At 40.2% G+C, this 22081-nt stretch overlaps 2 protein-coding genes across 3 annotated transcripts in view; both read left to right on the top strand.

Annotated features, from left to right (window-relative positions):
• Positions 1-4113, top strand: part of TARSL2 (threonyl-tRNA synthetase-like 2) — a 64227-nt gene extending 60114 nt beyond the window's left edge. For both annotated transcript variants that reach the window (XM_008571087.1, XM_008571092.1), the window contains exons 14-16: positions 1255-1327; positions 2157-2271; positions 3583-4113. In XM_008571087.1, coding sequence (XP_008569309.1) covers positions 1255-1327; positions 2157-2271; positions 3583-3731 — 337 coding nt within the window. In that variant the 3' untranslated portion in view covers positions 3732-4113. The remainder of the gene's footprint in view (positions 1-1254; positions 1328-2156; positions 2272-3582) is intronic.
• Positions 4114-5685: 1572 nt separating this feature from the next.
• Positions 5686-16091, top strand: TM2D3 (TM2 domain containing 3). The gene is made up of 5 exons (XM_008571064.1): positions 5686-5793; positions 7759-7916; positions 10742-10916; positions 12732-12807; positions 15335-16091. Exons 1-5 carry the CDS (start codon positions 5703-5705, stop codon positions 15498-15500), a joined length of 666 nt encoding a protein of 221 aa, XP_008569286.1. The 5' UTR covers positions 5686-5702; the 3' UTR covers positions 15501-16091.
• Positions 16092-22081: the final 5990 nt, after the last annotated feature.

Genomic DNA, 22081 nt, shown 5'->3' with positions numbered 1-22081 from the left:
GCAACCCTCAGTGTTGCCCCCGCACCGGGCCGGGGACCGGCAACGGGATTGCAACCCTCAGCGTCGCCCCCATGCCTCGCTCAGCCAGTGAGCGGGAACCGGTCTGTATGTGGGATCCGAACCCTCGAGCAGGAGCGCCACCGCGCTTCCCAAGCGGCGCACTATCCAGTGCGCCACCGGGCCGGCCCATCTGCTGCATTTTCTTCCACCTTCAAACTGAATACTCATCATGACATAGGAAAAGGCAGATATGTCCCACATCAAACATTGCTTATACCACCCTTCCATCTTTTAAAAGAAAATTATATTTTGAGATAATTGCAGGTTCACATGTAGTGGTAAGAAATAATACAGAGAGTTCCAGCATAGCCTTTATCTGGTTTTCCCCACTGGTAACATCTTGCAAAAGTATGTGCAGTATGATGACCAGGAAAGAAGACATTGATACAGTCCACCACTTTGTTCAGACTTAACCAGTTTCTCATGCACTCATCTGTGTGTATGTGTGTATTTAGTTCTTTAAGATTTTTTTGCCATGTATACATCGAGCAACCACCATCAGTCAAGTTATAGAAAGTTGGCCACTTGTAAAAATTCTCATGCTGCCTTTTATTGCCACACATGCCCTATCCCAGTCCTGTCCCCTAGTCTGACAATCACAAATTTTTACTCTGTCTCCATCATTTTGTCATTTCAAGAATGTTACATAAATGGAACCATACAGTACACAGACTTTTGAGATTGGCTGTTTTGCACTCAGGGGAATTCCCTTGAGATCCATCCTTGTTATTTCGAGTATCAATAGTTGGCTCCTTTTTATTGCTGATACTCTTCCATGGTGTGGATGCACCAAAGTTTGACTGTTCACCTGCTGAAGGACATTTGGGGTGTTTCCAGTTTGGGGGTATTATACATAAAGCTGCTGTGAGCATTAGTGTACAGGATTTTGTGTGAACATATGTTTTCATTTCTCTGGGACAAATGCCCAGGAGTGCAATTGCTGGGTTATATGGTCAGTGCATGTCTAGCCTTCATCTGTCTGCCAACCCCTTCCCTGCTCCCTTTTCTTAGAATTACAAATTGTCCCTTTTGTCTACTGCCTTTTAGCTCTCAATATAGTTTGGTTTGCTTCCACACCATTCCACCAAAACTGCTCTCTTATGAAGTCTTTTAAAAAAATTTTTGGTTATTTTTTAATCACATAATAACTGGTAATTATTAGACTTGAAAATACATATTTTCCATATTTTCCAGGCCTTTCTGGCTGTCTCCTCGTCAGGTATTGATTATCCCTGTGGGGCCAACTTGTGAAGAATATGCACTCCAGGTAAAATAAAAGACACTTAAAGTACGCAGTCATCTTGCATGAGTTCTGTGTCAGTCATTGACCTGAAATGTCATTCATGCTTTAAAATATTGCATAACTAACACATTAATTTAACAACTTGTGTTTTCAGGAATTGGGAGTGACACATGAATCATTGTCTATGTAGCTGTATCAGAACTATTTTATTTCTTAATGTTTTTGAGAAATTGGTATTTTAAAACATCTCATAATTAAATTATCCTTTTCCACATGGCTCTGTTAGGGAAGAATACTCTATTTCTGTTGCTGCATAACAAGTTATGCCAAAATTTAGCAGCTTAAACAACAAACATTTATTATCTCATAGTTGCTGTGAGTCAGGAACTGGGGAGCAAGTGTAGCTGGTTGGTTCTGGCACAGGGTGTCTCATTAGGCTGCAGTCAGGCTGTTGGCCAGGGCTGTGTCTGCAGGGCTCACTCACAGGACTGGTGGATACTTTGGCTCCTTAGCATGTGGGCTTCTTCATAGGTTAGGTTGCCTGAATGTCCTTGCAGCATGGCAGCTGGCTTCCCCCAGTACAAGTGATCTAAGAGAGATGGAAGCTGCACTCTTATAGACAGACAAGTCTCAGAAATGATATGCCATCACTTCCACCCTTCTCTGTGGTCACACAGGTACAATGTGTGGTCACTGTAGATACACATACACACAGGTACAGTCTATGGTCACTCTGATACAACATGGGGGAGCTACTCGAGGTATGAATACCAGGAGGTAGGAACCTTGGGCATCCCTTGGAGGCTGGCTATCATAAATAATGTAATAAAAAAAGTGTTTGATTTTCTTCTAGGTATCCAATGAATTTTTTGAGGAAGGATTCATGGCTGATGTTGACTTAGATCAGAGTTGTACACTAAATAAGAAAATACGGAATGCTCAGCTGGCTCAGTATAACTTTATTTTGGGTAATTTAAGTTTGTATATATTTTTCTAATTGCCTGTTTTTTGTTTTTCACTTTAATTCCAAAAAACAAAATAAGGAATATGGTACAATTACTTGATTATCACAATTTGTCTGTTTAATACTTATACACAAAAAAAGAGTCTGTGGTGTTCCTGGGTTAGCTGTCCCTAGGTACTCTTTGTTATTTGCTATAAGAAGAGTTATAAAGTTTCACATGAATCCTTTGGTGTAGTAGTACTAGCAATTGTTAATATTGCAAATGAACAATGAAAAAAATGTGAAAATGACCCCTTCAGTAGTATTATACTCCTTATATTTCAGCCTGAGTGGCCTGAAATATTTTCCTTTGCTTTTCTGGTTTATTAGGAATCTTTGGGAATAAACTAATAGATGGAAAAGATTCCACATTTAAAATTATTTTAAAAATATAATTTACGTGAAAAAATAAAATGTCCTTGAGGCACATAATTGGATGCAGAATCTCAAATTTTGACTTTAAAAATGATCCCCAAATCAAGAGAAACTGACATTGATATGATTGCAGGTGTAATACTACTATCTCCTGGAAGCTGAAAAAGTTTGTAGAAGGCAAGATAAATATGCACAGAGTTGTCCTATTGACAGTTTTTCATTGATAATGTTTGACTCTGTAGTAGGTATTGTGGTATTTCTACCAGGCTTCTTGTGGTGGTAGAAATCTCAATTAGCTTAGACAGAGATGGAATTTATTGGAAGGGTACTAGCATATCCCATGACAGGAAAGGTAGAATTAAATAGCCAAACCAAGAGTAACCAGGAGTTCAACCCTTACCAGGACTGTTTCTTCCCATTTCTGGCTCCTGTTTTGCTCTGGTTCTTCATGCTTTTCTTGAATATCTACTTTATCTCACTTATCTGTGGACTAGTTTCTTCCACGTGGCAAGAAACATCACTGCAGATTTCTGCATTGTCTCACAATATGGGTCACTGGAGAAAAACATTTCACCCACATTCCAGAAAATTCTGGCGGCTGGCATGAGTCTGGTGTCCACCCCTTGACTCATCAAGTACGCCAGGTGGAGTCAGGGGATCTGTCAGAGCTCTCTGCTCCCATTTGTACCCCAAGACCACAACAGCTCTTTTCTCACATGGGCAATAGAGAGGTGGGAATAGAAGTCATTTCTTCCCTCAAGAAACTTAACAATCAGAGGATGAACCTAATGGATATTAATGATTAATAGTGAAGAAAAACTCAGTAAGACATGTCACGTGACTGTTGACTTAATGTTTAGTAAATTGTTGACTTAAAATATGTTTATTTTCCCTTCTACAGTGGTTGGAGAAAAGGAAAAGATAAATAATGCTGTAAATGTTCGGACAAGAGACAACAAAATTCATGGAGAGATTTTGATAACTTCTGCCATTGCTAAATTGAAGAATCTCAAGAAATCACGTACACTACATGCTGAGGAAGACTTTTGAAGCCCTTTCCTTGTAGTTGCTCCTATGTAACTTTGTTTTGACGTTTGGAAATGTATTTTTCTTAACTAGTTAACATATTGGTACTTTGAAGAACTTTGGACCCACTGATGGGTCCGCTTGTGGCCTAGTTAGGAAAGGGAACAATGAACGAGTAGCTGGTATATATACAACATTCAGTTCAGTAGCGTGCTCTGAGGACAGTAAGAGGATGAACTTGGGAAATTTTCAAGCAGTCAATGCCTTGAGTGACTTAAATGGGGAAACATTATTCTTTGAAAGAAGGAAACACTAGGAAATGAGGATTGTGGCATGTTATTGCTAAGATTTGTGATTTTCGGAAGATGGGCTTCAAATAAAAGTCTGCAAAGCTTTTTTGATTATAGAGGAAAATGTTCTTTTCTAATAATGTCTCAGGTATTTTTATGGCTGTTTTACTAAAATTCACATTGAAACTTTATCTACAAAATTGGAATCATTACTTAACTAATCAACAACCACAAAAGAAGCAGCTAGTACTAAGTACTAAGTTACTGACAAAGGACTCTGAATCTCAAAGAAATTCAGTCTTGTGGAACGTGTCATTTGCACTATAGATTTTTAATTTTAATGTTTCTAATTCATAGTTGATCCTTGTTCATCTTTAGAAAAACATTAATTCCCAAATAAAATGGATCACACAGTGTTTCGGCCATGGGCTATATACCACAGTAAACTGCTCACCTAGAGTTAAATTACTTTTTTGATGGGATGACATTCCACTGATGTATAAACACAACTGGATTTCAGATTTTAACTGAGAGGAGTACCTTACTTGCTCAGCAAGAAGTATTTGAGTGTTTATTTGGCTAGGTAGAATGTAAAATAAACCTAGGACATGATTTCTCTTTTCTACATACTCATTCAGTTAGCTTCCTAAAGGAAGTGAACAGTGAAACAGCTGGTAAGTGTTATATATCAGTCCTGTGTAGTAGTATAAGGTGCGGGTTGTGTGATATAATTTTTAAAGCTAACATTTACTGAGTGCTTACTCTGTGCCAGGCAACGTTCTATGTATTTACTTCCTCAAATGTGCAAATGAGGGAGTGGAGTCAGAAGATCCCTTCATGATCTTGCGACAGGCGGGTGGAAGACAGAAGCTTGTCAACAGCACAGTACGAAGTATGCTGCAATGGAAACAGGCACAGGTTGCCATGAGCACGCAGGGAGCCTGGCGGCCTGGGCTATGGGCTGTGGCTCCCCTCTGAGGCAGACCCTCTCCAGGGAGCGGCTGTGCTTTGGATCCTCCTTTCACATCCCAGCACCCTGGGCCTGTGTTTGATAGTACCGCCTGCTCTTAAGGAGCCGAGCACTGGACCCGAGGGGAATGGGGCCTTCGGGCGCCTGTCACTCCTCGGGGCTGCTTCCCATGCTGTGTTTGGACCAGCGTCTTCATTTGTAAATAAGTACTTAAATATGAAATTAAATGTGATGTCATCAAAACCTTTGCACAGTTTCCAGCACGCAGTAGCAATTTTTATGTCCAAACATACATATTGAGCCGGCTGGTTAGCTCACTTGGTTACAGCGTGGTGCTAACACCAAGGTCAAGGATTCGGATCGCCATACCGGCCACCCAAGATTAATAAAATAATACACATATGCACCCACGTAAAATGTGCCCGTCTCTGCTTTCGTCACTTCGGGCTTGAGTTTCAGTCCCCAGGTGACCTTGCCCGGTCTCCAGTAGTGTTAGGAGAGGGGAGCGCCTCGTCAAACGGCATGGGGGGCGCTTGGGAACCGAGCAATCCCACAGGACCGACTTCCCAGCGGGCGCGGTGGCGGCGAAGACCACACGTAACCCCTAAGGCGAAACAGAGCCGCCGGCGCGCAGAGCCGATATGCGCCTGCGTCGCGGCTGCTCGGGTCATGCCCGGACCGCCCGCTCCCCGCGGAGCCCCTCCCTCTGCCCGGAAGTGCGCGCGCGCCGGCAAGATGGCGGCTGCAGCGGGCTTGTTGCGGGGTCTGCGCCGCCTGTGCCGAGTGCTGCTCTTCCTCTCGCAATTCTACATTCTGTCGGGCGGTGGTGAGTTCGAGGCCGGGGGGTCCGCGCCGGGTCGGGCAGGGTGGCGGGCGGGCTCCGGCAGCTGAGGGAAGCGTCCGGGCCGCGGGCCGCAGTGGAGGTTGTCGCGGGGAGGAGGCTGGGTGACGGGCGCGGAGCGGTGGTCGCTGCAGCCCGCGTCTGGCGCGTCCTGGCCGCTGGGCCGGGGAGACAGAACTGGATGATGCCACCCTCTGTTTCCCGTTGCCCGTAGACCTTAGTTGGTGTCGACCCTGTTGGCGTTTCTGGCAGTCAAGCCGTGAGGTTTACTTGAGCAGTATTGGCCTGGTGTAGACCCTGCGTGTTAACCAAGACTTTCGTATCGCGGGGTAACGTGTTTCTCTCAATTGTAGGATCCTTAAATTTAGAGCATTCGCAGCCTCTGGCTCAGTCAGTAAAGGGTCCGGGCCCATCACGTACATTCTCAGTAGTTCCCAGGGCAGCAGGTTACTAGACGATTTCTATTCTGGTAAATGGGTACCAGTAGCAGTTCCTTCCTCTTTCTCTATTTTTGATAAAATTTCTTTTAGTATACCAAGTCACTTTCCGGTTTTGAATATTTTTTATATTGTGTTTTAGATTTCGTGAATTAAGGGCAGTATATATACGGCCATTTTCAGTGGACAGTCTTCGTATTTGAATGCCCTTTCACGTTTTCCAGCCGCACGCTTCTTATTTCTAGCTCCTCATTTCTGTTATTTTTCCACTTCATCCATCAAGATAACCTTCCACCAGTGCTTCTTTCTCTTCAGAAAATTTCTTCTACTTCTAGAACCCTGCTCCTGAGTTGGATATTAAAGGCTCTCCCAAGGCTGTGTGAAATGGAAGGATCACAGAGGGACTGATCGTCAACTTGGGAGTCTAGGTCTGCTTGTGCCACTGGGAGCTTCATCCTTCTGGGCTTTAGTTTCCTCATCTTTAAGGCTGCCTTAAGTCATTTTCACTTTGTGATTCTAAGTGTCCAGCCTCCAGCTACTTAGTAATAGGACAATGGAAAGAAAAAGGTATTTGTAGAATTGCCCACTTAATACAGTGACTTTAAGTAGGACCAGTTTTAAGTGAGCATTAGTGTGTTTTGCTGAATGGAACTTTTGATTCTGTAGTTTCATCCCTTTAGAGTTCCGTTATTTCAATGAATTGCAACTGGCAGAGGTATTTTACTAATTCTCATTTGGATGTAAAAGACAGCAGGTACCTGAAATAAAAATGCAGATTATTTTTTAGAGAAAGCACAAGAATTTTTGTCTGTCTTGCATGTTTTTGAAAATCCTTTTTCCTCCTCAAGAATACTTACAATTTTGATCCTCTCTTAACTGGTTAACATATATTGCACACCTGGTTAGTTTGGCTGAAAAAAGTTACAACTTGTTGAACAAGTTAGTAAAATAGAGAATTATTTTGAGCTTTGGTAGTATAGAACTGTGAATGTTATATTAGCAAATTATGGCTTATTGAAGTACCTGTGGAGAATATGACTGGACATTTTCTAGAGTCAGTTCTCTGAGGGTGTCAGTGGCTTAAATTCAAAATTAGTGAATTCAAATGAAAAGAACATTGGATGGGAAATGGAGAGATTTGGGTTCTCGTTCCAGTTTTGCCACAGACTTCCTCTGTGATTTTACACAAACCCTACCATATCTAAGCTTCAGTTTTTCGTCTTATAAAATGGTACATTTTTTGAGTCCCTAACTTGGACCTAGCATTTTCCATACATTAGTTGTACACGAGCACCTTTAGTTTTTATGTCCACTTGGGAGGCAGGTGTTCACACCACTGGCTAGTTGCAGAACCCCGCTTCAACTGCAGGGGTCTGTGACTCCAGATCCCTTCTTTTTCTGTGCCAGCACAGTCTTTCTTTGCTAATGATCTTGTCTCTTAACCTCAGACAGTTGTTTTCTTCTGTTCTGATCAGTATTGTGAGAGAATAAGCTTCTCTGTCACCTCTCACAGAGAGTACCGAAATCCCACCTTATGTGATGAAGTGTCCAAGCAATGGTTTGTGTAGCAGACTTCCTGCAGACTGTATAGACTGCACGACAAATTTCTCCTGTGTCTATGGGAAGCCTGTCACTTTTGACTGTACAGTGAAACCTTCTGTTACCTGTGTTGTAAGTACTGCAGCTTATTTATTCTTAATAAATTCATTGTAAACCTTGACTTAAAAGTGCAGCTTAGACTTGACTATTGGGGGGGAGATCCTGAAATAATTCTTTTATAACTGCCCTGTTAAGTGTATAAATATTTTTTATTATTTTATGACTGCCACGTTAAATATATAAATAGAAATTTTAACAGCCTGCAGTCCCTTCCATATTAGATCTCTACTGTTCCAATTATAATGGTAACTGTCAAGCCAGTCTATGCCAGCTGGAAATGTGCTTGACAGAAATGTTGCTTTGTAGGATTTGGGGAAGATCTCAGTCTACTAGTATATCTGAAGCAGTTATAATTCCTTCAGATAAGTTCTATGTTCTTAGGAATGACAGCTAATGTGCAGGGGGTGGGAGGGGGGAGCAGATGGTAACATCTTTTCTCTGTAGATGAGCTTTTGAAGGAGTCAGTATTGCTCTGTAGTGAGAAGATGGATTCAATAAATGCTGGGATGCCTGGGTAGCGCTCTAGAAAAAAATTAAGTGGAATCCCTGTCTTGTCTAAAATAAATGCCAGGTAGACCAAAGATGTTATGTGAAAAATGGAACCATGAAGTACCAGAGAAAACATAAGGTAGTTTTTGTAATAATCCCAAGTGGGGAATATTTTCTAAATATGAAATAAAATTTAGAAGCCGTAAAAGAGGGCCGGCCCGGTGGCGCAGTGGATAGTGTGCCGCTTGGGAAGCGCGGCGGCGCTCCCGACCGAGGGTTCGGATCCCACATACGGACCGGTTCCCGCTCACTGGCTGAGCGAGGCGCGGGAGCAACACCGAGGGTTGCAATCCTGTTGCCGGTCCCCGGTCTGGTACGGGGGCAACACTGAGGGTTGCGATCAGTTGCCAGACATGGAAAAAAGACAAAAGACAAAAAAAAAAAAAAGAAGCCATAAAAGAAAGAATTGGTACATTTGACTACTAAGAATTAGAGATTTCTGCATAACCTAAAAAAGCATAAAGGCAAAACACAAATTATAAACTAAGAAAAAGTATTTCTAACATATGTGACGCATAATAAATACTCTGATATCCATAATAAAAGCCAATGAGAAAAACATGACAGTCTTTATAGAAAAATGGTATTAGGACATGAGCAAATAGATGGTTCATAGGAAAGGGAATACAGATGGACTTTTAACATTAAAATGTGTAATTTTGTCATAATTAAATAAATATTAATACAGTTTTTATTTTTTATTAAAGATGTATTAGCATATTAATAAATTTTTAACCTGCCAGGTTGGCAAAAATTATTTTTTTTAATTTGATAACACTGAGAGTTTGTGAGGGTAAGAGATAAATAGTCATGTCTTACTAGTGGGTAGGCAAATTGGATATCCTTTTGTAGGCAATTTATCATATGTCAGACTTATAAATGCACATCACCTTTGACCTAGCAATTCCATATGTAGAGAATTTATTTTACAGATATTATTGTACACGAATGCAAATAAGTGTGCATAAGGATATTCTTAGCTGCATTGTTCAGCAAGGCAAAAGATGCAAAAGAGGCTAAATGTTCGAGAGAGAACAATTTATGGTATACCATGTAATAGAATAAACACATTGCAGCCGTTAAAAAGAACTAGCCAGCTGTAGAGATGTGTACTGATATCTGCAAAATTAAGTGAAAAGTAGATATCAGTGGGAAAGTGAAATGTATGTCATAAACTTTCCTGTGCATAGAATAGACTTTCCCTGGAAGTGCAGAGGGTAAGCAGTGCTCAACCCGGGGAGGCCAGGCCAGGCCATTCATTATTCTTCACGCTTCTGTTGTTTCTTGAAATGTGTACCTTGTTGTATCACCCACTTTAAGAAACTCATCTATTAAAAAAAACAACAACAGCAAAATTGTCTTCTAAATTATCACTAAAAATAAGCAGATGTTTAAAAAACACTACTGCCTAAATTGAGTGGTGCCTTACCCATATTTGAACACTCCACAAAAAGCAGTTTTACATTGATCAAAAAAATTAATATACTTCCAGAGATGATTGTGTGACTGTGTAAAAATGATTTTGAAAAATACATTTTGCAATAAAATGTCAAGAGGGAATAAAAAGAATCCAGAAATCCTTTCAAAGCAGAAAACAAAATAATGAATTTATAAATTGTATTGAAAAAAAATCTCTGGTCTCAAAAGCTAAGGCCAACAATGAACACTTGCTGAGTCTCTACATGTCACATGGTTCTAAGTTAAGCTACCTCTTGGCTAATCATGCAAAGTGCTTGTGGAGGTGGAAGCTGCAGTGACAGCCCTGAGGCGTCAGACCATGCTGGGAGATATTAGGGAAGATGTGGAACATGGAGGCAAGACAATGGGCTATGCTTTCAGGGGTCTTGAAAAGCCGCCTAACTTGCGGCTCAGTCACCTTCAACAGAGGAACTCATCTCTTCCTTCCAGCTATCTGTGATAAAATCAATTTCCCTTTTTTCTGTGTTGCAAAAGTACACATACTCATTATGAAAAATTTAGCTAAGCAAAAGGTATGCAGTAATCATATCAGCCTGAGATAACCTTTGCTATTTTGATGTGAATTTTTCTAGATTTCTTTCCCCTCAGGTATATATATTTGGGTATATATTTTTATGATTATAGGATTATACCATATACATTTGTTTTGGACACATATTGTTTTGGTGCCTATTCTTCTGCCACTTACTACTAGGTTCTAAATATAGTTAGGTGTTCTAGAAATTTTGTGCCATATGACTATAGTCTTATGGCTATATTAACAAACTACAGTATTGTGATTTATTAGTTCTGTGTCCTTTGGTACATAGGATCAAGACTTCAAATCCCAAAAGAACTTCATCATCAACATGACTTGCAGATTTTGCTGGCAGCTTCCTGAAACAGACTATGAGTGTTCCAGTTCCACCAGCTGCATGACAGTGTCCTGTCCTCGGCAGCGCCACATTGCCAACTGCACAGTGCGGGACCACATTCATTGCTTGGGTAAGTCAGAGTTGAAGGGAATTTGTAAGCAAAATATTTTTCTCTAAGTTTACTTAAGGCACTTTAACCAGAAATTTGAAAATTAAATTATTTAATCAGAAACATTTATCAGCAGCTTTTTAGTTGTGCCAACCCTTATTAATAAACTCAGTGAACTTTAAAAAAGCATCCAGAAAATGTACAATTCTGTTATCTTTTTAAATGTAATATTTGATAAAACGAAAAAAATATGTAAGGTATAAAGCATAATATACAGTAATTGAATTTCACATGAATTAACTAAACAGTACCAGTACCACTGCAGCTGCCTGAGAGCTTTGTCTTCTTCCAGTTGCTCTACTTCCTCTTCTTTTTTTTTTTTCCTTTTTGTCTTTTTTCGTGTCCGGCAACAGATCGCAACCCTCAGTGTTGCGCCCGTACCGGACCGGACCGGCAACGGGATCGCAACCCTCGGTGTTGCGCCTGCACCTCACTCAGCCAGTGAGCGGGGACCGGTCTGTATGTGGGATTCGAACCCTCGGCAGGAGTGCCGCCACACTCCCAAGCGGCGCACTGTAGCAGTGCGCCACCGGGCCGGCCCTATACTTCCTCTTCTGACGTAACCACCCTTTTGAATTTTTTTTTCATCTCACTTCTTTTTTTCAATTTTCTATGGTTCTATCACATGTATGTAATAAACTGTAGAATGACATATTATTCAGTAAGGTGCATTGTAGAACTGTATAAAATGTGAGGCTGTAGTCTTCTGGGACTTTTTTCCTCTCAGCGTTATGGCTCTACAATTCATCGTTGTGACTTCTCTTATTTATGTTTTTTACTTCTGTGTAATAATAATCTGTTGTAAGATTGCATCACAGTTTATCCTATGTATTTAGAGTATTTGCCTTTTTTTTTGCTGTTGCAGTTGCTCTCAAAATTTCTATACACATCTGATTGCACATGTGCAGAAGTTTATCTAGCATATACTCTCCAGAGTGTGTTACTTTCCAAAATGATTTTATTAATTTACATTCCCACTGGCGGTATATAACTTCTTGATGATCCAGATCCTCTTCAACACTTGTTATCCTTAAGTTTTGTCATTTTCTTAAAGATTTCTAGAATTATTTTATATTTAGAATACTAACATTAGGTGTCCCTACAACTCTGCCAGATTTTGAATTCGTTTTTTTTTTTTTTTGCTTTTTGGTATATTTTGATGAAGAGAACTTAAAAATGTAATTAGGTTATTAGTCTTTCATAGCCCTTTTTTGTTGTTGTTTAAGAAATCTTTTCCTACCACGTTAATAACGACAGTTTCCTATATTTTCTCCTAAAAGTTTTAAGTTTGGTCTTTCACATTTTAGGTTTATAAATCCACCTGGAATTGCTTTTGAAAAATTCTGTGTGGTGGATTCAACTTTACTTTTTTCCCCACATGCATAGCCAGTTGCCTGAGCTCTTCCCTGCTCATGTGTTTGTGATCTCTGTGATACATGATGTGTTTATATGTGTGGTTCTGGGCTCTCTCTCTTTCCCTGTTGGATGATTTATCTGTCCCAGTGTCACACTTATTTACTCCTAACTTCGCCATACGTCTTGTCAGGCATCTCACGTTCTTCAAGCCATAACCATAGCTTACCTGATTTAAGTATTAAATCTATTCTTATAAATGGTAAGGACTTTCTTTGTACTATTCAGTGTAGTAAATATTTGTTACAGTAAAGAGAGTCGACTTTAGATTTTAAATTATGAAGCCGTTAGTTACAATTAAGTCTCTGTTTGAGAGTGTTTTTATACTCATGTTTCTATGGAAAGCGGTTTTCTTTTTTTAAGGTAACCGTACTTTTCCCAAAATGCTGTATTGCAATTGGACTGGAGGCTATAAGTGGTCTACTGCTTTGGCTCTAAGGTAAGCATTATTACTAATAAGTTAAAAATGCCATTTGTACTTCTTTGGAGTCAGTGGAATCTTTCAGACATTGGGCTCAGCTGAGTTTTTTTTTTTTTTTTTTTCCTTTTTGTCTTTTTTTGTGACCGGCAACGGATCGCAACCCTCAGTGTCGCGCCCGTACCGGACCGGGACCGGCAACGGGATCGCAACCCTCGGTGTTGCACCCGCACCTTGCTCAGGCAGTGAGCGGCCGGTCTGTATGTGGGATCCGAACCCTCGGCAGGAGCGCCGCCGCGCTCCCAAGCGGTGTACTGTAGCAGTGCGCCACCGGGCCGGCCCCATCAGCTGAGTTTATCCTTCATGTAGATCTACCACGTGACTTTAGATGATCAGACCAGTACCTTCATGGAATTTAATGGCAGGCACGTTAGCTTTCTCCCAATATGCCATCACATGCTCGAGATGACTTAAATACACTCTTTTTTTTTTTCCTTTTTGTCTTTTATCGTGTCCGGCAACGGATCGCAACCCTCAGTGTCGCGCCCGTACCGGACCGGGACCGGCAACGGGATCGCAACCCTCGGTGTTGCACCCGCACCTTGCTCAGGCAGTGAGCGGCCGGTCTGTATGTGGGATCCGAACCCTCGGCAGGAGCGCCGCCGCGCTCCCAAGCGGTGTACTGTAGCAGTGCGCCACCGGGCCGGCCCCATCAGCTGAGTTTATCCTTCATGTAGATCTACCACGTGACTTTAGATGATCAGACCAGTACCTTCATGGAATTTAATGGCAGGCACGTTAGCTTTCTCCCAATATGCCATCACATGCTCGAGATGACTTAAATGAGTCATTGAGCCAGTTAGGGTTTCCCATCCTCAACGCACCTTTAGTCAGTAAAATGTGGTGGACTATTTAAAATAGGTGGGTTTATGATATATAGTTTAAATTTTAAGTAACTTTCTTATAAAAATAATACATGCTCAGTATTGAAAACTGGAAAAAATAAAGATGACAGCGAAAAATATTAAAAAATCATCTATAATTTCACCACCAAGAGATAAGTATAGACCTGTAATTCTTACATAAAAATGTGCTTGTATTTGTTAAGTCTTTTACCAGTTTTTTAAAAAATTGTACCAGTTCTTCCCACCAGATGGAAGGGCAGGTGAAATCATGGTGAAACAGTTTAATTAAAAAGTTATGTAATCTACAGCTGAAATCTTAGAGTTAGATCCTGAGACCCTGAGGCCTGTAGTGTGAAACAGGGCAAGATTTTTCAGCCTTGTCACTGTTGGCATTTTGGGCCAAAGAATTTTTGTCATGGGGCTCTCCTGTGCACAGTAGGATGTTTAGCTGCATCCTGGCCTCTACTTACTACTTGTCAGTGGCTAACCTCACCCTCACCCCCTGACTAGTTATGATAATCAAAATATCTCTAGACATTGCCCTATGTCCCCAGCGGGCAGAATTTCCCCTTGTTGAGAACCACAGCATTAAGATTTGGGCTGGGGAAAGAGAAGGATCCTGCCTGGCAGGAAGGTGTAATTGGAAAGTAAAAGAGGAGTCTGAGATAGAAAATTAGAAATAACAAAAAGATTTGATAACTGTCCAGTCTTTGCCAGCAATGGTTCAAGTTAAAACTAACAACTGACTTTTTTTAAAATAAAACTTTTTAATTTGGAATTACAGAAAAGTTGCAAAGATAGAGTTCCTATATACCCCTATCAGCACCGCACTCTCCTGAGTGAGCCACAGGCCGGCCCAAGTTCCTATATACCCCTAATCCAGTTTCACCTACATTGTTATCATCTTACATTACCATGGTATATTTACAACTAACTTGTATAAATTAAGAATAGTTTTCTTCTCAGAGCTTAAAATCATTTCTTTCAAAATATTCACTGTAGATGAGGTAGTGTCCAGGTTTGCTTTAGAGTACTCTGCAGTAGGGAAAGGGGAGGGTGTAGATGAAACAGGCTTGGCCACATATTGGTGATTGTTGGAGCTGGGTCATGGTACTGTTCTCTTTACTTTTTACTTTTATATGTGTTTTGAAATTTTCGATAATAAATATTGTCTCAATATTGTTAGATTTGAAGGAACCTTAGAAGTCATTAATTTCTAACACTAAATTTTTAGAGAAGAGTGACTGAAAAAATTAGATGACCTGATCCTGGTCAGTTGGATTGGTTTGGCTGCCTCAAGACTCCAGCTCCTGACTCAATCCACAATAGTGCACTTCTGGTTAGACTGAGTCACTGCTTTGTTTTGAATAAAAAGCAGTGAGATCGATTACTTTTCTTTAAAAGATAACATTACATTTCAGTACAGTTGAAAATTGTCTGTTTACTTTTGACATTTAAACAATCTTCTTGCCCATGACTGTTTGGTAATGTAAATTTGTGAAAGAGTCATTTGTGTTCTAATTGAGGGTTAAGATAGTTTGAGGCTCTTCCACAAATATGACTTAGCGTGGTTATTAAACCTCAGCTGGCTGCAGCTGGGGTAGAGACCATCCTATGAATTCCAGTCTGCTTTGCTGTTGCAGCATCACCCTTGGTGGGTTTGGAGCAGACCGTTTCTACCTGGGCCAGTGGCGAGAAGGCCTCGGCAAACTCTTCAGCTTTGGTGGCCTGGGAATATGGACACTAATAGACGTCTTGCTAATTGGAGTTGGCTACGTTGGACCAGCAGATGGCTCTTTGTACATTTAGCTGTGGTATGTGCTTCAGAAAGGAGCAGTGCTTAGAAAAAGTCCTTTTGCCTGTGGGGGTTGATGTGGTGTGAGTGATGTGTTTGTATGTTTTAATGTACAGCATCTGTACTTTGCTTGCCTTGATGAAGGTAAAATAAAGAAATGAAACACTGAACCATGCTAATCTGGGATTTGTTTTTATTTGCCTGAAACATTTTTTTTCTGTGAAAAAATTTAAACTTATTTAAGCCAGAAGGACAAATTTTGCAGTGATTTAAAGTCCATTTAATTCCTGATTTTAGTTTTGTATTGCTTAAGTCAAACTGTATCACTTGTATCTCCAGTTCGAATGTAATGTGTCTTGAAAAGTCTTTCAGCTGTGATTGCAGGAAATGGGAAGAATTTTTATTCTATTAGCTAAATAAAGTTATCTACCTAAAGATGTGTAAGTTTACCAATGTAATATCTATGTAGTGTGATCTTTATATATGATTGTTTGAAGTAAACCACAGAACTTTTGTGTCTAGTTGCTGTGATTTGAATTTCGTTAGAAATATAAAAGGTTGAAGAGTACAGAAAAATTAATAAAACTGCAAATTACTCTAAGAAATATTGTAGACCTTTCTGTATGTTCTCTATATTAAAATACAACCTTGAGTAATCATAACAAGTTACCTTTATTGTTAAGAAGTAAAATGTTTATTTTTCAGGGCATTACTCAATTCCAGCAGATATAGTCATAATTGGCTGGTTTATTGACACAGTTGAAATGTATAAATGTTTTTGAGTCTTTATAGATCTGTTGTAGACCCTTTATTGGAAAAAAAAAACAATTATTAATGCAAAATGAGTTTTCCTCAAGGTTGCTTATAAAACATTTAAAAATTCTTAGCATTTTTTTTCTTTCAAATTTGGGTATCTTGAGTACTGCTTTTTAAAGACATCCGCATGTCTTTAATAGCCAGAAGACTGTTAACCATTCCCATGTCAGATCTAGAAGCTATAAAATATCTTTTGGGAATATCCCCATAAATCTCAAGGGATAGATCATATTTTCTTCACCAGATTATTTAATTATAGATTACCTGAAGGGGGATTAAATCACTTTGGTGATAACTTGCCACTTAAGAGCGGGCTTCTTTGGAAGCGCAGAATCTCTTCTGATGGGGTAGAAGTTGGTGTAGTCGAATAACACATCTAGCTCTGGTCACTAGGTGGTGCTTCCCCATTACATTTGCTTTCCTGTTCTGCTTCCAGAGCATCCAATCTGAAGTTTTTTGTAGGAACTTGTCACAGCATGGGCAGCACTATAGGATGAGAGCAGCCCAGTTTGCATGGATCTTTCTCTTCGAAGGAAAACACACTTACCCATGAGACTTGATTGAAATGCCTTCTAAAGAGGTATTTCTTTAGAAAAGGACCTGTTTCTGCAAGAAGCAGCTCCTTTGCTAACTATAGTAAAAACTTCCCCTGAATCTCCTCCTTATTTGGCTCTATGTAGAGGAGAATCTCTACAACCACACAAGGTGGAAAGTTACTAGCTGTCCATGTTGCTCATGGAGGAAACATGGAGCAGCTTCCTTGACAATTGACCATCCTTACAGCATTGGGGCCTGAGGTAAATAATGAAGCTGTAGTCTTTGAAGGCCAAAGTGCAGAGATTCAGAATCCTCAAAAGGAGACATATGAATGAACTTGTTCCAAAATCCTAAGAAGTTTGCACAAGCGGTTAGCCGTGGAACCCAAAGGATATAAGCCAATCAAGAATCCTTCATAACAAGCACTTGGTGAAGCTGATGGCCTTGGGGATGGAGAACTAGCAGGAAATATAAAGAGATTTCCAAATACAGTTTAAACAAATTTATGAGGAACTCATACATAGCTAGCCCCTAAAAGAAATTGCAGAATAAAACTACACTTTCAACGGGCAATAGGGAGGGTGAGTGTGATCTTTCGTACAAATCCCATGGGCCTCTGCTGGCAGCAAAATGCCATGTTTGATTCTATTCCTGTTTTGTCTTAGTCTTTTTGGGCTGCTATAGCAAAATACCATAACAAGAAGTATGGCTTATAGACAACAGAAATTTCTCATAGTTCTGGAAGCTGGGAAGTCCAAGATCAAAGGACTGGCAGATTTGGTGTCTGATGAGAGTCTGCTTCCCATAGATGGTAACTTCTCGCTGTGTCCTCACATGGTGGAAGGGGGGAGGGTCTCCCTAGGGTCTCTTTTATAAGCGTGCTAACCTCACTCATGAGGGCTCCACCCCCATGACCTGATCATCTCCCAAAGGCCCCGCCTCTTAATACCATCACCTTAGGGATCAAAATTTTAATATGAGAATTTGGGGGGCACATAAACATTCAGACCACAGCATGTGTGCCATGAGATCTGACTAAGGGATATGGGAACCTGTTTACACAGGTGGGAAACCATATTGGCCAACCATCCTCTACTGATGGTTCTCTGGAAATTCAGGATTTATCACTGCAGCATGCCACTTGTCATTATTTTCATCTTAAGAATCTCTACCTTGCTTGTCAGCACTCTTCCATCTTTCCCTAGTAATTCCTCACGTGGAGGTGTTATGTCATTTATTCTATCACCTTTGTCCCTAGCATAATGTCTCACTCTCATGTATTTGCTGAGTAAGTTAATGCCATGGATGTCTTGTTGGTTAAAGAGTTTGTTAAAGTCCAGAGTGAAAGAAAGTGAGCTGAGGCAGGTTCGGTTCAAGCTTTATTAAAGGAAGCAAATCTGCTGGGCTGTGCTCAAAGTAGCAGGCAGCCCAGGGCTGCCCTGAAAAGGGGACAGCACCAGGCATGGGGTTGGTAGAGCTTATATAGTTTGCCAAGGGCTGGCTGATACCATCAAGGAGGGTCATTATGTTAATGTGGATGGGGTGGAGAACTGCATTCTTGCAGAAGCAAAAGGGGTTTCTGTTTAAGTCAGGAGGCTTCTGGTAAAGGGAAGGGGGGAGGGGAGGGGAGGAGGTGGACAGCACCATTTTGTACTTGGGCTTGTGTAAAGTGGTGCTGGTTATGTTGCTGTTCTATTACAGAGACTGGCAGTTGAGGTGGCTGCAGGGAGACAATATATAGAAATTAGCTTTGAGTGAATATTTCTTTGTAGCACCATGTTAATCTGATTTCTGCAAACTGCCAAGGAACAACTCTGGTTTATGGTGCTTATAAATAGAGATTTTTAAGATATGCCTCAAGATTTAAAAATGTAAAAATATCTTCTCTATACCACACAACTTTATTCCTGTGCTTTTTTTTTACACTTTATGCCAGAATTGCATCTATTTTAGATACACATCAGCTAAGGAATTTGCAAATGATTTCAGTCCATCCTGTAAGCAATGAGTGGAAAATGAGCTGTATCTGATGCAGCTTTTCAAATACAGCATTGAAAGAGCTTGAAAATGAAGACATATTTCTTCACTTCTGCTCTTAGGCTTACCTATACCCATGCCATATCTGATGAAAGCACTTTTGGTAGAGTATGAAGTGTCAAAAGAATGTTGGATTGTATATAAATTAATTTTATTTTTACTATTTTTAATTGTATTTAAGGTGTACAACATGATGTTCTGATAAGCAGGTACTTCCACATAGTAAAATGGTTACTGTAGTCAAGCAAGTTGTCATATCCATCATCTTGTTTAGTTTCCTTTTTCTGTGTGTGGTAAGATCACCTGAAAATCTACTCTCAGCAAATTTCCAGTGTATAATATAATACACTATTGTCCTCATGTTGTACATTTTCTGTAAGTTAATTTTATAACCTAGGCAAATTTGATATAAATTCTTAAATTTGAGTTATTGAAATCGTCTTCTATGAACACACAACTTTTTTTTTTTTTTTTTAAAGATGACCAGTAAGGGGATCTTAACCCTTGACTTGGTGTTGTCAGCACCATGCTCTCCCAAGTGAGCGAACCGGCCATCCCTATATGGGATCCGAACCCTTGGCCTTGGTGTTATCAGCACCACACTCTCCCAAATGAGCCACAGGCAGGCGGGCTGACACACAACATTGTTTTTATTGCAAAATAAGGAAGTTTTCATTGAGATACTTGAGCACAGTTTACCAAGAGGCTCCAAGAAGGCAAGGCTCTTTGGTTCTCTGCTGTAGCCCAGCTTTGAGAACCCTGCCTTGCATACAGTAGGTGCACAGTGACTATCTGTTTGATTAATGAGTAATGGGGAATCTCCAGGAGTAAGCTAAATACCTGAAAGTATTGCTAAGAATTTTTGGGTAAAGTGGTAGAGTGCAGCTCAATCACAGCATTTCCCTTTTCAAATACTTAAACAATATAGTAAAAACCAGCACCTCCTTTCCACAAAAAAATAAACTCAGCTGCAAACAAGCAAAAAGAAATAACTGAATGCCAAAAAATGTCAAAGAATGGAAAGGGAAGAAAAAAAAAATAGTGCTCAGGTATGCGAGGCTACTCCCACAAATGGTCCTGCTGAATCAGCAAAATCCAGGAATTCTTACTGTCAAGGAAAACAGGTTAATCGGGAGAAGGGGGATATCCTTATTTTTTTTCCCTGCTACTGCCAGGGGAAGTGAAGAGGGGTGCTGGGAAGAGACCAGTGAGAAAGGATTAGGGAACAGACAGGTTGGATTCTCTGATAGATATGGAGGTTCCATGATGAGCCAGAGGAAGGATCCAAAGCCCAAGGTGACCCCCTAGGTGTCGTCAAATCCATTCCCTAACCAGAGGAAGAAAACATTGGCTCGGGACATTTAGAAAATCCGAAGAACACTCATAACTGGCTGCTAGGAAGGAAGGGAGGGATGGAGGGAAGGGGGAAGGGAAGGAGGAAGAAGGGAAAGGAGGAAGGGGGAAAAAGGAAGAAATGAAAAAGAAAAGACTACAACAGTACATTGAATTTTCAGGAGAGAACAAAACCTAAGGATGCTAGAAATTGGGGGGAGGGAGGGAGGGTGTTTGGAAGTGATAGGTCGGGTAAAGGGCGTAAAGAAATAATCACGATTTGTAAGAATGAATATGCTAATAATAAATAAACTAATTTTAAAAGCTTCAAATAAAGAACATAAAATTAAAAAAAAAAAAAAATCCAAAGAAACCAGAGACCAGATACTCTAACAAAGAGCCAGTCTGCTGAGCTCTTCCCTGCCTCACATCTAGCTATCAGGTGACAGAACATTGCATAGAACACAAATTACGACTTTCAAAATGCTCAGAGTAAAAGAATAAATGGGAATTTATTCACACAGTATCATGAAGTTGTCCCTTACACGAGAACAAAATGAAAAGAAATGATACACCAATACCAAAGTGACTATAACAAAAAAGGCAATAACAAGTGTTGGTGAGGATGGGGGGAAATTGGAACCCTCATACGTTGCTGGTGGATATGTAAAGTGGTGCAGCCACCTTGGAAAACAGTCTGCAGTTCTGAAAAGTGTGAAACAGAGTTACTGTGTGGCTCAGCAATTCTACTTCTTAGGTATATGCCCCAAGGAAGTGAAAATACATGTACACTCAAAAATTTGTTCATAGCATCATTATTCATAATAGTCAAAAAGTAGAAATAGCCTGAATGTTCAGTTGATGAATAATGGATAAACAAAATGTGGTATATCCATACAGTGGAATATTATTACATCATAAAAAGTAGAATACTGATACATGCTATAACATGGATAAATCTCAAAAACACCATGCTAAGTGAAAAAAAGCCAGTTACACTTTAAGCTGGTGAATTTTATGGAATATAAATTATTTCTCTATAAAGCTGTTTAAACAAAAAGGCTCAAGGGCTGGCCCATGGCTCACTCGGCAGAGTGCGGTGCTGATAACACCAAGGCCACGGGTTTGGATCCTATATAGGGATGGCCGGTTTGCTCACTGGCTGAGCGTGGTGCTGACAACACCAAGCCAAGGGTTGAGATCCCCTTACCGGTCATCTTTAAAAAAAAAAAAAAAAGGCTCAGCAACTGTATATACATACTATAACAGGGAGAATGAGAGAACACAGAAGAGAGGAAAAGGAAGAAGTAATATAGTCCGCAAGAGAAAGATGAAGAGCTCATCTTGAGGTAAACAACCCAAGAAACAAGAAAAGTTCCTGCAAAATTTTTGTGCTATAGAACACTAGTTCATCCCTTCATTTAGTAAAAATACTGAGCCCCTATGTGGCATGCAACTTCCTAAGCACTGGAGATAGAGGAGTAAGTTCTTCAATTGATGGAGCTTCTATTCTTGAATAGAAAAATATAGCACAAAGATAGTGATTCCACTGAACCCATTCTACCATGAAGGGGACATTGATTTGTCCTCACTGGAACAGATACTTATTCTGAATATGGATTAGCTTTTCCTACCCTAACTCACTGTTTCACACAAGATTGCATCTAATCAAAGAACTCATTTCACAGCAAAAAAAATATGGCACCAAGTGAGTTCATGCTGAGAAAGTGGAAAATGACTCCAATAGTAGCAAGGCTGTGATTTTAGCCACTAAATATAAAAAAAAAATGCTCACAGAATACAAACAATACACTTTCCCTCTCCTCTCCCCGTCCCGCCCCCCACCAGTTTCTTAAGGTGGAACCTTGGGTCA

This window comes from Galeopterus variegatus, unplaced genomic scaffold (genome assembly GCF_000696425.1).
Source record: "Galeopterus variegatus unplaced genomic scaffold, G_variegatus-3.0.2 Scaffold36, whole genome shotgun sequence".
Classification (NCBI taxonomy): domain Eukaryota; kingdom Metazoa; phylum Chordata; class Mammalia; order Dermoptera; family Cynocephalidae; genus Galeopterus; species Galeopterus variegatus.
The sequence above is the reverse complement of the archived record's forward strand: the minus strand, read 5'-3'. Positions and strand labels throughout refer to the sequence as shown.